The following is a 17,943-nucleotide window of genomic DNA, read 5'->3' as shown; positions in this document are numbered from 1 at the left end:
AAATGACACTTAGAGCACAGCAAGCGAGCTCAGCCGGTTTTGATATGATATGTAACTGACTTATGTGGTAGGATTTAGTTCGGTAAAGTTGGAAATATATTCACAGATTCAAACCTCCCGGATCAATAACTCATAAACGAAACATTGTTAAAATACAAACAACAACTCTTAACTACCATAGTAGTAAGGTAGACAACAAGCTACAACTGTATTTTCATCAAAACGAGCGCTCCTCCGGGCTGGACATTAACACTGGTCTGTATGGTCAGCTGTCTGTGAGACGAGGGCGCAGGGACCGTCTACAAAGTGCAACACCGAAAAGAGATACTACAAAAAATATTCAATAACTTCACTATTCAGTCCTTCCCGAAAAACACAGAGTTTTTTTATGATTGTTGCGGACAAAAATCCTTGATTATGCAGCACGTTTTCTTAAAAAAATGCGATGGAATATGCGGGATATTTATGCAATTTTATGCGATGAAATTGCGGGAACTTGCAAAAATCGCGGGAACTTGCAAAAACTGCGGTTTGATGAAAAAGAGAAAAAAAAGTGATTCCCCCAACACCCTGTTCTCGCTAGGCTACTACCTTAAAGGAGAACTTCGGTCGATTTAAACATGCAGCTTCATTGCTCAAGCTACCCTTAACTTGCCAGTACCGAAGACGCGAACACATTTGGTCCAACCATTACAGAGCTCCGTGAACGGAGATTTAGCGTTTACAGCTAACAGCATGGGGTCAGAACTTTACACTGTGTTTTAAGCGTCTTAACATGCTCCACATCTCACACCAAAAGTTATGCAACATCAGCAGACACCTTACAACACAGCACTGTAGCGTGTATGACTCAAAATGAATAAAAAAGTAGTTAAAACAGTGTGTTTGTGCAAGGAGCTACATATCGGTTTGTTGACATCCGTGTGTTCCGGTAGCTAGACCAAACGAGTCAATCCGTCGAGCGTGCGCTCAACAGGCTTAACAGGCTATTGTAAGGCTCATGGCTCATGACAGGCTGTAACATGGACATGTACATTATGAACAGAAACACGAAAATGCTGGAATATGTTTACGTCTCCGCCAGTGAGGGAGTAAGCGCACGCTCGACGGATCGACTAGTTTGGTCTAGCTACCGGAAGACGCCGATGTCAACAAACAGGTAAGTGGCTGCTTGCACAAACACACTGTTTTAACTACTTTTTTATTCATTTTGAGTCATACACGCTACAGTGCTGTGTTTTAAGGTGTCTGCTGATGTTGCATAACTTTTGGTGTGAGATGTGGAGCATGTTAAGACGCTTAAAACACAGTGTAAAGTTCTGACCCCATGCTGTTAATGCTAACTCTCCGTTCACGGAGCTCTGTAATGGTTGGACCAAATGTGTTCGCGCCTTCAGTACTGGCAAGTCAAGGGTAGCTTGAGCAATGAAGCTGCATGTTTAAATCGACCGAAGTTCTCCTTTAATGTAAAGAGTCATTTCTTATTACTTCCTATGATAAGCAAGCATACTACATCACAGAAAGTGCTGAGAATATTTAAGTTCTCAGTTTGTTTTATTTCAGACCTTAATAAACACGTGGCTCAAGCTTACAAAACATTGATGAGTCAAACAAGTTCTGTAGCTTTACAAAAGGAATATGCTACAACTTCTGTAAAAATGAATAAATAAAATATAAAAAAAATAATGTGTGCTTCCTGTTTTACAGAGGTAGCGATACAAAACAGACATCTTCTGTTAAAATAAGTGCTTCCAATGCACAAAGTACAATCTCTTACTGTAATGTAAATTTACATACTACTAATATACTTAAAACTTTAAGGTTTTTGAAACTAGTATGATTTTTTGTTGGCAAATGAGACTGATTTGCGGGCTTCATCATGGCTTAATCACGGGATTTGCAGCTTTTCGATGATGTCCACGTCGTGTAATTACGTCACTTCATAACGTTTCCATGGCAACGGGGGGGAAATGGCTGCTCTTGTGTGAAGTAAACGCAACATTTTTCAACTTTCTGCTAATGACTGTTTTGCAATGAAAATGCAGGGATTATGAAATCATGCAAGCCCTGCATATTTTGCGTGGAAATCAGCAATTTATGCAGCGAAAGTGCGGCGTATTTGAAAAAATACAGCCCCCGCATAAATATGCGGACTTTGCCTGATTATGCATTGAATTATGCGATCGCATAATCACGTTTTTCTGGAGGGACTGATTCAGTGTTGTGTCAGCAAACTCACTCCACACATCAATGGTCTCCTGCTGGTTATTCTACAATTTTTTGTTTGGAAAAAATGTGCTTTGGCATAATTTTGGGGAATTTCTATTGGGAGAAATATTCAGTACATTTACTAATATTCAGTACCTTCACCAAATTCACCTAAGCACAACCCTCCTAAAAAAAACTGTTTTCTAATGTAACAATAACTTAATATTGGTATTAAAAAATGTTTTAGGGGCGCTGTTTAGCTCAGCGGGTAGAGCGCGCGTCCCATGTGCCGAGGCTCTGCAGCGGACCTGTGTTCAACTCCCGGCCTCGGTCCCTTTGCTGTGTGTCACTCCCCCTCTCCCTGTTTCCTGTCATATCTTCAGCTGTTCTATCAATAAAGCCATAAAAGGCCCAAAAAATATTTAAAAAAAAATGTTTTAATACATAATTCATGTCTTATTATATATTAGGATGTTATGGTATCAATCTGAAAGGTAAATCATCAAATTCTACTCAATGGCCTTTGTGCCCTGTCATGTGGCCTTGTTGCCCCTAAAAAAAAAAACAACAACAAGTGAAGGCCTAATGGCCTTGCCCCTAAAATGACGAAATTCCCTCCCTGGATGTAACGTGACAAAATATGGAAAAGTTCAAGGAGGGTGAATACTTTTGCGAGCCACTGTACATGACAGAAACAGGTTCATTTTTGGGTCCATAGACTGAGTATGAGAGTCTTCTCTGGCAAGACAGCTGGCAAGGTGTATCTTTTTCAAACTTTCAAATTTTACTGGAGCTAATGGTTTAAATTCTGTCCAAAGAATTGTCATTTTGACACAAAATAATCTACTGATAATTCTGTAATGATTGTGTTTTGGGGGAAAAGTTATTTTGCACCAGTTGTGCATCATGTAACCTGAACTACTAAATAACACACATATGTGATCACAGGCAGTTTATGATGAGGGCTGTTTGAATTCAGCATGTGATTGGAATATTTAAGTGACTGTTGTGTTGTTGTTTTTTCATGTTTACAGGCAGAAATATAAAAGCACTTCACAGAGGTAAGACACACACACACACACACACACACACACACAATTTCATTTAAATTACTGGTTGAGGCGGAAAGCGTTTCAATTACCCAAGAGAGAAAAGCCCAAAAACAACAGCTCCTTGCAGATTTAACCAATGATGATGATACAAATTTAATATTATAAAAAATGTAAGTTGTAGGGTTTTTTTAGGGAAAGGAAGTGCCTGAATGTCTGTAGACTTGAACTTTAATTCTCACCCACTCCATCTCCATGTCTGATTCTAGCTGTAACGATGGATAATAAAACAGATTTCAATCAGTTTACAAGAAGGTGTTTCGTTACCTTGACAACGGCACTATGCCTTGCCACAATGGTGTCTTCACATCTCCCTGCAGTCAGTCTGTTGTTAAAACAATTGCTTCATCCTTCATATGAGGAGAGAATCACAGCCGAGGCGAGGCTGTGATTCTGTACATACATCTATTCATCCATCTATCCGTTCACTCTCAGTTTGCACACCAGGACATGTATAGAATGCCACTTCACACCCACTCAGCAACTCCTAGCATGAACATACTGAGATCAAATTCAATTGAAGTAAAGAACAGTGTTACAGTGTTGTGGGAAGCCTTTTGTTTTCAATAAGAAAGGAGAAGATTAATATGGAACATGAAAGAGGTTCAGAATAGCTTGGAATAGCTTAAAATTGTGACATGAACTGTTCTTCTGGCTGATGAGAATATGGGAAGAATAAATGGATACCACAACCATGCCTTAAAGGTGACATGTTTAATTCCTGAAGGAGACTCCTACTTCTTAATGTGGGAGTGAGATGATTGACACGAGGCAGTAAACAGATTTTCATGTTTTGGTTCTGGGGTGTGAAGAGGGAAGCATCTGTGTGGATGCAAAGCATGAAGACTGGTACCTCTTTCTGTAAGTAGCAGGTGTAAGAAGACTGCAGACAAGATTTCTTAAGACTGCCTTAAAGAGCCCTAACAATATATCAATTGGCCAATATTATCAGCCAATATTGGCCAATCACAGATTTACTGGTTTTCGTCAAACATATAGATAGAAAAACCTCTTTTTAAGCACTGTTATCATTGTATACAATAAAGTTAGTGACACTGTAACATATCCTGCCTCTGTAACATGTATTTTTGTTTTTGATCACCACATTTCAGGGATGATCTAAAATAATATGAATATGTATGAATATTGGCTTTCATACAGATAACATGATGTTTTCGCCCCCTTATATTTGTATCGCCATTTTCTCCATAAATCAAGTATCAGTCAGTCTCTTTTGCTCATTTTAAGGTGTATTAAGAAGAGTACAATACATCACAATAGAGGACATGACCGTATACAATGAATGTGGTTTTGTGTTGCAGCCGATAAGTATCGATCTCCGAATACAATGTAACATGGACGAGAGTTAAGGTGTAACACTACTGTCTTCCGGCAACAACGCGATGCGATATCTCACGTGACTTTTCTGGCTTTTTATTTTAGTATTGTGTCTTATATGAGGCCTGCTTTTTCAACTTCAAGGTCAATATTGTTTTCGCTAATGACAAAACAACGAATTATCCGTGCATTTATATAGAACTAAGCTTGAAGAGCGGTCCACCTTAACTCACCTCCATGTTAAGTCGCATTCGGAAATCGATACTTCTCCACTAGCAGGACGACGGTGAGCACAACAAGCATCTGCTAATGTGTTGTTAAAAAAACTTTATTTTCAGTAAACTCTGTGTACACAAACAATGTTCTCAATGCTCAATGTTCATGTGTAGAGACCCCGGTGATACTGCTAGCAAAGTTTCATGTTGTGTCAAGCCGTATCAGTGTTTTAAAAATAGAGATTTTGATGATATCATAGTAGTGCCTGTAGCACTCCCATTGAAAAGGAGTTTGACCTGACAACGGAAATACGGTCAATCTTAAAGGTCCCATATTATGAAAAACTGACTTTTTCTGGTATTTGGTGTGTTATTTTGGGTCTATGGTGCTGCCACACGCCTAAAAACTTTGAAAAAAGACCATCCATGCTTTTTTGAGTGAGATACAGGTTTCTGACAGTGTCCTCCTGCAGTGTCCAGATGAGCGAGTCAAATTTGGCTTTGGATGTCTACGTCATCGACTGATCATTTGCATATTACCACACACTGTCCCCTCCCTTCACCGCATACCTAAGGTGGCTCCACCCACCAGCTACAGCGTTACCTTCTTGGAGATCTGCCATTATGTTATGAAAACACCATGTCAGAGCCCAACCCGAAGTGCTCTGTTGTTGGCTGTAAAGAGGAGCACACAACACTCCATCGTGTCCCAGCCGCAGAGGACAGAGGAGCAGCATGGATTTATTCATTTTTGAAGGCAACGTCCCAGCTACAGTTAGCAAAAACTGTTTGTGTGTGCTAACCACCTCCAGACTGACTGTTTCTCCAACCTCGGTCAGTACAAGGCAGGAGTAGTCCAGAGACTTTTTTCTAAACGGTGGGGAACTTCCAACTTTGCGTGGAATACCTGCAGATGAGGGACATGTAAGTATATAAATAATTAGCTGTGTGTCTGTAGATAAGGGTGAACTCTTGAGTGATGTACTGTGTGTTTTGACATTGAGAACAAGGTAATGTTAGCAGCTTACCGCTAACGTTAGCTTCTGACCACACAAGTTAGTGCTACAGCATAATCATTGTGTGTAGTACGTTTCTGATCTTGCACACTATGTAATACGTGTCCTAGGGAAATGTCTGCATGTACAAATGTTACCTGTGTTTATTTAGCAATTTTACACAAACTAACCAAGCAGTGTCACATAGTACAAGCTAACGCTAATCGCAAGCTTCCAAGCCAATGCTAACCGCGAGCCTGTAGTTCGCCATCAACACGGTCACCACATGCAAACCCAGAGACCCGGTCGGTCAAGCGGTACATACACACACCCTCCACCGGGTCTAAGTTGTCAGGATTTTGTGAAATAATGCATTTGAAAATGTTTTCTAAACTGGAATATGTTGGCATAGGCCGGGGCAAAACCAGTGTACTGTTGACTGCTACATAGAGTTTAGATTTCCTGCCCGAGCCCGACCGCTATCCTCGGCCGGGCCAGGCCCTTGACCAAGTATTTGTGTGTTTTTGTTTTTAATAACTCAAAATAATGACCATATTTCCAGCTAGAAAACGCGCATTTCTCTCCTCCCTCCATTTTTGTATTGCTCCGTGGTGTACACGTGAGTTATCCTCATGGCTAAAACGTGACTTGAGACGTACGTGACATCACTCCCCGAGACGCAAGAAGAAAGCAAAAATATATATTTTTACCAAGGAAAATGACAAAAATAATTGTAGAGCACAGTGACTTGAAGAAATACCTTTAATCTGATTACTGGTTTGGAAATATTTGGAAAGCGTTAGATTACTTGTTACTGAAAAAAAGTGGTCAGATCAGAGTAACGTAACGTGTTGCAGCCTTTAGTGCTCGAATTATACTGTAACAGTGCTGTCATGTGTTACTCCTATCCATATCTGGGAATGCTGTGCAGGTAAATTAAACTGTGATCACTTGAGAACATTTGCCCATTTCTTGAAATTGTTTTCATGTTTGATTGTCTTTTTACTGTTCAAGACTCTACCTGGCTGCACTGCATTACAATGAGAAGGCTGATAGAGGACAAGCCACCACATCATCAGGAGATCCTCTTTTCAAACTGAGCTTTCCAAAGTCCAGGAAAGAGAGAGTGCAGAGCCAAACCCGTGAAGACAGAGACGACATTCCGTAAGTTTTACAATCTTTTATTTGAACCTCACAAATTAAAATAAACATGGACACACAGACATCACACAAAAGGATGAAAACAAACACAAACACTTAAAATCTGAATTCTTTTAAGATGGTTTTCTAAATAAATAATGAGGAGAATTGTATAAATAAGAAGTAATTAGGAGAAATAAGAGAAACTTTACAACACTGCAGCACAAGGCTTTTTGGTTCTACTGCAATTTTCATGTAAACATACATTTTTGTTTATTGCACTGTAGACTGAGGTGATGCACTGTTGGACCTGATCTTCGAGAAGGTTTTCCAGGACCCTGCCCCATATGTCAACGAGGTGCTGAAACTCATAATCCCTGAAGACCTCTCGGACAACGCAGACAGGCAGCACAACTCTCACTCTCCACCCCAGAGACCCCCAGCACCAGCTTACAAAGCTTCTGTAGGCTATATTGGCTGAACACAATTCAATATAAAGTCAGCACTGAATGTTTACACCCATGGCAACTAGATACTTTCTTTGTTATTATTTTCATATTGATATTGAAGTTGATATATAAAGTCAAACTGTTTTACTTCAGATATTTATTTTCTTTTTATTTCATTCATGTCAACACATGTTTACAAATGTTTTTACAATAAAACATCTTTCCTAACTGTTTTGTGTTCTCATCGTTTGACAATAAAAAAAGAAAAGATAATAAAACTATAAGCAATGTAAGATAGAGGACGCAGTTATGTACTTTTAATCCTAACACTTTTACGATAAATGAATAGTATTTATGGGACTAAAAGCTTACTGCACTATTCCCCTCAGATGTAAAGGTCCATAGTCTGTCCGATAAATGTTCAGTGCGTTCTGCAGTGCAGATACATTCAGGCAGACACGTTACAGGCCGGGAGGGTCCACCATGCATGATGATGCCTCAGGAAGCTGCTGTAGTCTTCGTGTAACCTAGAAATAATGAAAGGTAAGTGAGTGACAATAGATTAGAGAAAAGAGAGACAGCAAAATGACAACCATGTTTGCCCAGTGTTCACACTTAATTGTGGTATTTCCATACAGCAGATATTCTTGGGTTCTGTAGGCATTTGTTCACAATTGCCACAGGAACACCTGTTTTTATGCAGAATTTTGATCATTCATGATCAACTATGATCGCTAATCATGTCGCATTGTTTCTTTGGTAATATATTTAAAGTTTATAAACTGTTGTAACTGGTTAAAAAACTATTCTGATGGTAAAGAGGTGATGGGAGGCAACTGTGGCTTATTGAAAACTAGTTGTTGAAAATTGCTGGCAGTAGCTAATTACAGGTCGTCACTGCACTGAACTTACCTGGCTACATAAAGGTAAATAATAATATGGGGTTACGCTTTTCTCTTGTAACGGCTATTGCTAAATTGCATCCACGTTACTGCAACTGGACAGCAGTAAACACCAGCCGAGGTTTGGCTAAGCTTTATGATGTAAACACTTGAGGCAGGAGAAGGGGGCTGTTATCTGTAACAACGCGGGGCAGACGGCCAGTAAGCCCGTAAAACTTTTGTTAGTCTGCAGTAACATAAAAGTAATGTCGAGGTAACAAACTTAACTACTAACCACTGAGAAACATCAATGTTCATTCTTGGCTGCTTACTTTCTTGTGGAGCCTCTTGTTGATCTGGGTCGGACCGTAGTCTGTTGTCCGGCAGCCATTACTCCCACAAACTCCGCCGTTGCCATGGTCACATGATGCCGTCCTCACGTCTTCCGCAGGCAGGAAGAGGTGGGCGGCACCGTGGGTGGCACACGCAGTAGCTCATTAGCATTTAAAGGGAAAGGCACTGAAACCAGCCACCTGGAGCAGGGCTGTGAAACTGGTGTTTCAAGAACCCTGCTGTGCTCAATCCTTCAGCTTTTTTCGACCAAAGCATGTTACTAACATTCCATTTAGACATCAAGGAACCATGTTAAGAAGAAGAAATGACCATAATATGGGACCTTTAAAAGTGCATCTTTCGTCGTAATTATGTGTTTACACAAAGGTTTGACTCAGGTACATTAACAAAAAAAGCCTAGGTTGCATTTTGGCGAGAGTTTTGCTTAAAGATATCGCCTCACAATATAATGTGTTACAATTAGGGCATTTAGCAGATGCTTTTGTCCAAAGCGATATACAATAATTCATACATTCATACACTGATGGCAGTTGCTGCCATGCAAGGTGCCTACCAGCACATCAGGAGCCGTTTGCAGTTTAGTATATGATCCAAGGACACTTTGACATGCAAACCAGGGGAATCGAACCAGCGACCTTGCTTTTTGTAAGTTATTTTGAATTTGTCATTTTTGATAAGTGAAGTCTAAGCATAGCAGCAAGTATTATTTACTAAATTAATGTATTGGCCATTTAACCTGTTAAAAGCAAGTAGAATATACAGCATTTGTTCAAGTTTACCATGTGACAGCAGTTAGTGACCGCCATGATTTGAGGAGAACTTGCACTCCTTACCTCAGGAGTCAATACAAAACAGGCCAGGACTTGTACCAGTGCTGCTGACTTCAGCTAGATGATGGCTTGGACTCATTTTACGTGAATATTCTTGGGAGTGGACATGTGTGAGTATGTTTATGTGCTTGCTAAACTTTTGAACATTCCTGTTAGCTGTCAGCTGAAGTCATTGTTTGGTTAATGAAAATACTTTTTGTGGCCTGTTGCAGGTAAAGTGATTCTTCAGAGCTTCAGACTCATCATCCTATGGCAATATTCACCATTTTGAATAGGAAGTGTGGCATTTTAATTCGAAGAGTCTTTTATTGGGGAAAGGGTGGCTCCCAGCTGGACACATCACACACTCGCCAGGGCAGGAGTTCACTTGATACTAGTGAAAACATCATATTTCAGATGCAGATGAAGTCTCTGAAAAAAAGAAATGACTACTCTCTCCTGTGTTTAGTTCTCTGTACACAAGGAATTACCACCACAGAACTAAAGGCAAAGTTCCTCCCTTCTCAGAACATCAGTACATTGCCACTCATTGCATTGTAGACAACTGTGTGTGTAATGTGCATGTAAACTGTTGCGCCTGTTTGTTCCTGTATAAACTGCAAGTGACCACAGCACCAGCTCTCCAGGAAAGAAACACACAAACACTTGAGAAGCAAACGTGTCGGCTACTCTGTCTTGAAATATCCGTTTCAATATATTGTGACATAGGTATTGCTAAATGACACCAGGAAGATCAGAGGGGGATTAGTGCCTTTCATACCAAGTTTAACTTACTGTACATTATTTTATTTTAAGAGTCTTGATAACATATTGAATTACTTATAATAACTTACAATATTGGTCTTTAATATATTTATCCAGTTTTGACTTATCCTGACTTGACTAAACAGCCATTGTAATTTCTCATATACTAACAAACTGACTCAAAAAATATGTGGTATATTATGTGCAGGGCCATTTCTGTTTTTTGGGGGGCCCTATGCAAGATGCATAGGTCATTGGGTATTGAGAATAAAAGTCTCTTAACAGACTAGGGTCCAGAATGAGGGAACGCTTGGTCCAGGAACGTTCCTCCGGCCCATACCCCTCCCAATCCACCAGGTATTGAAAACCCTGGCCCCACCTCCGCACATCAAGCAGATGCTGGACAGTGAAGGCAGGGTGGTCATCGACGATCTGGGGGGGTGGAGGGGGTTCGGCTGGAGGGGACAGTGGGCTGGTGGAAACCGGCTTCAGGAGGGAAACATGAAAGTATGGGTGTACCAAGAGGGCAGGAGGAAGCAATAGCCTCACCACCGTGGGATTTATTATCCGGTCAATTTCGTAAGGGCTGATGTACCTAGGTGCCAGTTTCCGGGAGTCAGTCTGTAGGGGAAGGTCCCGAGAGGACAACCAAACTCAGGCACAGTGGTCCGGTGTAGGTCCGCTAACCTCTTGTTCCGAGCCGTCGTGTTGGTGAGGGCTGCCCGGTACTTCGTCCGTATAGTAATTCTGTTTAAGCCCCTGTAGTCAACACAGGAGCGAAGGGTCTTGTCGTTCTTGTCCACAAAGAAGAAGCCCGCCCCCACAGGAGAGGCGGAGTGACGACTAAGTCTGGCTGCAAGGAAGTCTGTAATGTAGGTCTCCATGGCCTCCCTTTCTGGTTTGGAGAGATTGTAGGCGGTAGGGGGGCACCAGGGAGTAAATCTATGCCACAGTCATTGGGTCTGTGGGGTGGCAAGGATTGGGCGCGATCCTTGTTGAAAACCTCCTGGAGGTCATGGTATTGTGCAGGGACAAGAGTGAGGTCAACTGGTCTGGGGGGAGGTGGTGTAGCAGAGACTGTGGTAGGAACAGTGGAGTGAAGGCAGTGCGAATGACAAAAAAGGCTGCATTTGGTGGTGGCAGAGGTGGACCAGTCAATGTGGGGATTGTGCAGCTTTAACCAAGGGAGGCCTAACACTAGAGGGGTAGTCGGTGAGGAAATTATAAAAAGAGAAATGGATTCTTGGTGGTTACCAGAGAGGAGCAGTGACAGAGGTGCAGTGCGGTGAGTGACTCGACCTAGCAGCTTCCCGTCGAGAGCAATCACATCCTTAGCTGTGGGTAAGGGCTCTGAGGGAAGGTTAAACTGGGAGACAGGGCAAGAGTCGATAAAATTGTCATCAGCACTGGAGTCCACGAGAACTTCCAGGGGAAAAGAAACTTGAGACCAAGACACAGTACCTTTAAGCTGGAGTCGTCGAGTGGGGCAGGAAGGGACAGAGGTATGGCTCACCAGTGCCCCTCCTGTGGCTGGTGAGCCTGCTCTTTTGGCAGGACTGGGCACTGGGCGAGAAGTGGCCGGCTTGACCACAGTAAATGCAGAGCTCAAGGCGCCATCATCGTTCAACAGGGGAGAGCTTCGTCCTACCCAGCTGCATGGGTTCCTCCATGCTGGGGGGCGATGAGGCCGCCGATGGAGAGCCACTGGAGACAGATGGAGCAGGAGGTGGAGGGGATTCTGACAGCAAACTCATAATAAAAGCAATCGTAGACCTATCTGTCGAGTAGGTTGAATGCTACTGATCAAAAACTAGTGAGCACTGATGGAGAAACTGGCTACAGGTTCCTAAAACTCCTGAGTACCTGGCAGGTGTGGGGATGAAGGGCTCACAGGGATGGTTGGGTGGAGGAACCAAAGCGGACTCTGGAGGGTAGTCCGGAGCTGGAGCTGAAGCTGGTACTGGAGCAGGAAGGTTGAGGAGGTGTGTGGACACCTGGTCCAAATGACCCTCGAGTTGAATGACTCCTGAAGAAAGGTGGCTAAGCGTGTCCATAATTTGCTTAAGAACCTCCTCCTGTTGGCCCATAAGGACTCCTTGACTCACTAAAGCCTGTCGGAGTGCAAAGGTCTCTGCGGGGTCCATATTGGCCAGATAATTCTGTTAAGGCCTACTGAGTGTTGGACCCCAAAGCAGAGACAGACTGGCATGCAGGTGCAAAAAATGTTTATTCTAACAAAACTCCACAAGTGAAGGAACAAAAGGTGTCCGGCAAGGCAGGCCGGGAAACTCCAGTGCCAGGAAGGCACTCAGGCCCAGGGCAAAAGCAGGTACTCGGGCAACAAGGCAGCGAGGTACATGGAACTGAAAAAACACACGAGGAAGAGAACATGTCAGTACTTATTTGCAAAACACAAGGCAGCAAAAAACTCACAAACGAACATGGTCAGCTCCACTGACAAGATGGAATTATCTGGCAGGGGAGAAGGGTGAAGACCAGAGGTGTATATATAGAGGTAGTGATGAGTGAGTGGCTGCAGGTGTGCCTCGTCAGCCAAGCCCTGCAGAGGGGAAAGAACAAGGAGGCGGGGAAAACAGACAAGGGAAAAACCATAAAGCATAACCATATCCATAAAGATCTATTACATTTTAAGTTAAAGAGGAAAACAGGCTAGAGTCGTGAAAACCTCTCTCAAATTAAAATCAAACATCTCAAATTGAGGGCGGCTGTAGCTCAGTGGGTAGAGCAGGGCAGCTAGTGCCCTTGAGCAAGATAATTAACCCCAAATTGCTCCTGATGTGTGGTTGGCACCTTGCATGGCGGCCTATGCCATCAGTGAGGGCCCTGTGATGAGCTGGCGACTTGTCCAGGAAGTACCCTGCCCTCGCCCAGAGAAAGCAGGGATTGACTCCAGCAAAAACCCCTGTGAACCCACAAATAAAAAAAGGGATAAAGTGCGATAAAGCGGTTAAAGACAATGGATGGATGGGTGGATCTTAAGTTGACCCATCCTAGCAAGTTGAACTGATAATACAAGGTAAACAATGAGGATCCTCTGTATGTCAATAAATTAAACTAATGCAGTGTTCCTCAAAGATGTTTATTTTAAATTGTAAAGCATCCTGGTCAGGGGGTGCTAAAGGCGGCCAGGCTGCTTCCTGGTCTGCGACTCCAAATATTTCAGAATTGCTCTTGCAAAGACAAAACTCCACGGGTTACCAAGCAAAATAGTGGGCAGAACTGATGGTCATATACAGTATAGTTTACTTTAAATTTACTTTCATTTCTGTTATTATGATTATTTTGATTAAAACAATAATACATCAAAAACATAACTAAACTGTAGGAATGTAGGCACATTTGTTCAAATTATATTGTCACAATAAATATTCTAATAAATGTAGTAAAGAAAGACTGCAACTAAATCAGCAGAGTGAATGGAAAACCACTCAGAGCAATAATCCACTGCCACAATATTCCATAATAATCCACAATAGGCCTAATATGTATTAGTGTTGTTTAACACACTTCACATTAGAAACCTATAAACTGAGGACACACTAAAATTGATAAATTAATCATGAAAATAATCCTAAAGGAATGTTGGGTGAGCATAGGAGGTCTATGACGGACCAGCAGCTCCCACTGGACAAGGACATAGCAGACATGACAGACATCTGCCTAACAACAAACTCTCCCTCCCAAACGTGATGCCAATGAACTGGACCTGCTATAATTCACCAAAACGGGTGTCACTTCAGTCAGTCAGTCTCATGGTATTCACATATCACATATATATTTTATTTTAGCCCTTTCCTAAAGCAAACACTTAAAGTCCGCGTAAAATAAATGTGTTATGAGTTTGTCACACCACAGAAACATGTGTCATTGACCACTGAGCCAAATTTGAAAGATTAAAAAAATTGCTAAGTATACAAAATTAGGTCTCAAAATCATGGAAAAACAAGCACTTCTCTCTGCTGTGAAACGCTGGGGGCGTGTCAGTTAGAGGCGCTGGAACCACGCCCGGGAGGGGAGCCTCCACCGTGTACTGTACAAGGACGTAACCTACAGTAACAATGGAAGCTAGCAGCGTCATCGGACGGACCCAGTCCGACCTGATTGAGCCATCAGAGCCAGAAACTGACTCTGAGTCAGACACTGATGGTGCTCAGCCTTGTTCCTCACAGTCCATGTTTTACATTACACACCAACGTAAAACCCCAGTCTACATATAATTCCTTGTCATAGCTATATTGGTGCACATAAAATATTACCTGTGGATTATCATTGTGCTGTCAGAGGGACTCCGCTCAGGGAACGAGACCAAATCATGTCATGATTAAATGCAATAACATTTGCTAACAGTACATGGGCATGACAGGATGCACGATGAAAAATCAATTCTCTGGATTTGCACCTTCAGCAAAATGCATTTAATTGCCCAAATGTACAATAAGCACACACTTACACTCCCTGGTGGGCACTTTATGCACGTTATGGCGGAGATTAGAGTGCCTTTTGTCGGCGGGACGGAGAGGGTCGCAGGCGGGCACACAATGCCGGGGGCGGAGTTGAGAGCATCCACTGTCGGCGGGACGGAGATGGTCGCAGGGGGGCACATAATGCAGGCGGCCATGATGGTGGCACCCGCTGTCGGTGGGACGGGAGGATGCAAGCTGGGGAGGGTCGGTTCGGCCCCACTGACCAGCGTCAACGGACTCCTCAGATATCCAGACTTTACCTGGTGACAGTTGCTGTAACTATCGGGGGTAAAGTGGACACTGCAGGGACGGGTGATGGTGGAGATTTTTAACTCTCCACAGTAGCTCCTCTTGACAAAATCGATCCACCATTTCCATACGTTGTCGTCCGTAGGAAACTTAAATACGCTAACAGCGCCGTTACCCTGCACACTGTGGCATCCAGGAAAGATACACCAGTGATGTGGAGGAGACATGACTGTTTAGCTGACTGGTTGACTGGTTAGCTAGTTGCAAACTATTCTAAGAGATGCTATCCAAGACTCGAGAGCGAGCGGAAAAACCACTGAAGTTAATGCACTGATTGTATTTATACTGCTTCCGCAGCAGGGCCGGGTTTATGCGAATCATGGCCGCATTACGTAACGCAGCCATGATTTCTGACCCACCCATTAAATCCTGAACACAGACATTTTAAAACACAGTTTGTGAGCCTAGCTCCAAAATTTAATTCTAAATGGTTGAATGGCTTTTTACATGTTTTAAGGAAATACATTTATGACCTATTTAATGTGTTTAGTAGAAAATGGCTGAATTTGCTTCACACGGACTTTAAGCCAGCTAAAAATTTGGATTAAAGCTCCCCCTCCACCCACATCATGAAAAAAACAACAAAAAAAACTTACTTTTATCCTGTGAGCGTTTTTCTTCATCTAGGTTCTTCTATTTTCTTTTTTCTGAACCAGATTAATGGTTTGTTTTGATGCCATGCCATGAATGACCAGTGGCTCAGGGCTCATCTGTCTCGCGGCCAACACCTGCCTGTGTATAAATACAGTGCATCCACTGAGCTTTTGGCGAGACCCTCATGATAAGTGCCCTCAGCCCCTTTTTTTTTCAGCCATGGACTGTGCTCCATCTGTGCAAACACCCAAACAGTTCTCCCATTCCATTATGTGTTCTGCCAGGTAACTGTCAATAATACTCAAGAGCTCGTCAGCTGTAGGTCTCTTCGCCACATATTTGGAAAACAGCAAATCTTCATCCAACGACTTGGATGTGAAGAATTGAATATAAGCAATAAGCAGCCAGTCTTTATTGCTGGCCTCATCCACTTGTATGGCCAAACCGGCACCTTTCAGTTTTTCCACCGGTTGATCTTCCAGGTCATTCGAAATGTCACATATGCGCAGGGAGTATGAGCTCCTCCGCTATCGTGTCTCGCTTCTTACATTTTGCAATTCTGTATGCAGCCCTGTATGATGCTAGTTGTGCTTTGCTGCTTACCGATGCTGTTGTTTTAATGTGGTTTTCCTGCTTGCGGTATTCATCCAGTTTTCTCTTGAAGAAATCTGGTGGCTTACTGACATGAGAGGCGTGTAATGTCTCCAAATGTCTTTTCAGTTTATTGGATCTCATGCTCTCAGCTGCCAGAGTTTTCAGGCACAAAACACAAACGGGTCTCTCCTCCTTTCCTGCCACATTCACTATGAATCAAAGGGAAAGATATGCGTTGTCATGATTTCTGGATTTGGGCTTTGGCGGTTGGTCATCATCACCATTGCCCGATTTGTCAATGAGATTTAAAATTTTCAAATTCAGAAACAAATAGGTTATTACAGTTTCTAAACAGACCCAATGACATCAGACCTTAAAGGTCCCATATCATACTGTTTCATCAATTTCACACAGCTGTCAGAGGTTCAACAGCACTGTATTCGAAATGCTTTGCCCCAAACCCATCCGTAGTCCTGATTTTCAGCTGTCTAAAAGTTGCTCAAGTGAGCTCTACTGAGAGCAGGTTGTTTCTGTGCCTACACCTTTTAATGCTAATGAGCTCCATCTGTCAAGCCTGCCTTACCTGCTACACACCCCTCTCAGGGAGAGGATGCCGCTTGTGCTAGCAGTAGCATGCGCTAATGTTTTACAGTGGATGTCTCGCTATGGCTTGCCGAGACGCTGTCGTTCAACCATACCAGTTTGACCGAGAATCGGACCCAGAAGGAGAGGCTCCTAAATAACTACAGACTCTGCGGCTGCAGCAGGATGTTTCAGAATGGTTTGTGTGTCTGAATAATGTAAGTTTTTTGTATGTGTTGTGACAGTTACTACCATGTAGCTAATGGCTAACAGCTAGCGAAAGCTGTGTTTGTCTCCAGCACAGTCTCCAAACTCTTGGACACTGTTCGCATCGTCTCTGTCTCCAGTCGGCATGTTTCCAGACTTTTTACTGTGACAACCGAGCTCCATCCTAATGTTATTAACATTAAACTCACTTCAAACGGCATTCCATAGTGGACCGAAGTGGAGCTAACTAGTTAGCCAATTTCTAGCTGACTTCACCATACTATAGGCAACTGTAAATACTATCAAAATGTGGCGACACTTACCTGTGGCTCGGGTGCAGTTGCTAGCAGCAGTTGGGACTGATCCTTTTACGAGGGTCAGTGTCGAGGCAAAGCCAGCTTTGTACTGACCCTCGTTACTGAAACAGTCCGATGTGAAGTGGTTAGCACACACATACAAGCGAACCGGAGCCGGCACGTTGTCGTTAAAAATGAAATGCAACCACTGTTCTGTTGTTCTGTAGCTTGGACAGAATATAGGCACTTTTGTTGATTTTTACAACCAACAACAGAGCAATTTGCGTGTCTAACTTTGAGCGACGACATTGCGAAACACTGCTATCTTACCACTGGACACACCGAACTTCACATCGGAGATGGAGGCCCCCTCTCGGATATCTCCTATCACTGCGCAGAGGAGGCCGGCTTATGAAAATGACTCCTTTCGTTACGTAACAAAAGGAGCTGAATCTGAACAGCCTGTAGGAGCGCCATTTTACCAGTGGGTGGGCTGCAGAGACCATGGAGGACTCGTTTGCTTTCCTCATTCTGAGAGTTGGCAAGCTCAGGGAGGACCAGCTTATATATGTAGAGACCAGAGAAAACGTGTTTTTTCATAATATGGGACCTTT

General features: G+C 42.8%; 1 protein-coding gene across 3 annotated transcripts in view; it reads left to right on the top strand.

The window, feature by feature from the left end:
- Positions 1-17,943, top strand: part of LOC115588349 (calcium/calmodulin-dependent 3',5'-cyclic nucleotide phosphodiesterase 1A-like) — a 159,583-nt gene that overhangs the window by 27,370 nt on the left and 114,270 nt on the right. For 2 of the 3 annotated variants that reach the window (XM_030428936.1, XM_030428938.1), the window contains exon 2: positions 3,243-3,269. The exons of the other annotated variant lie outside the window; for it this stretch is intronic. In XM_030428936.1, coding sequence (XP_030284796.1) covers positions 3,243-3,269 — 27 coding nt within the window. The remainder of the gene's footprint in view (positions 1-3,242; positions 3,270-17,943) is intronic. 3 annotated transcript variants of the gene reach the window in all.

Source organism: Sparus aurata, chromosome 9 (genome assembly GCF_900880675.1).
Source record: "Sparus aurata chromosome 9, fSpaAur1.1, whole genome shotgun sequence".
NCBI classification, from domain to species: Eukaryota; Metazoa; Chordata; class Actinopteri; order Spariformes; family Sparidae; genus Sparus; species Sparus aurata.
This window is presented reverse-complemented; position numbering and strand designations above follow the sequence as displayed.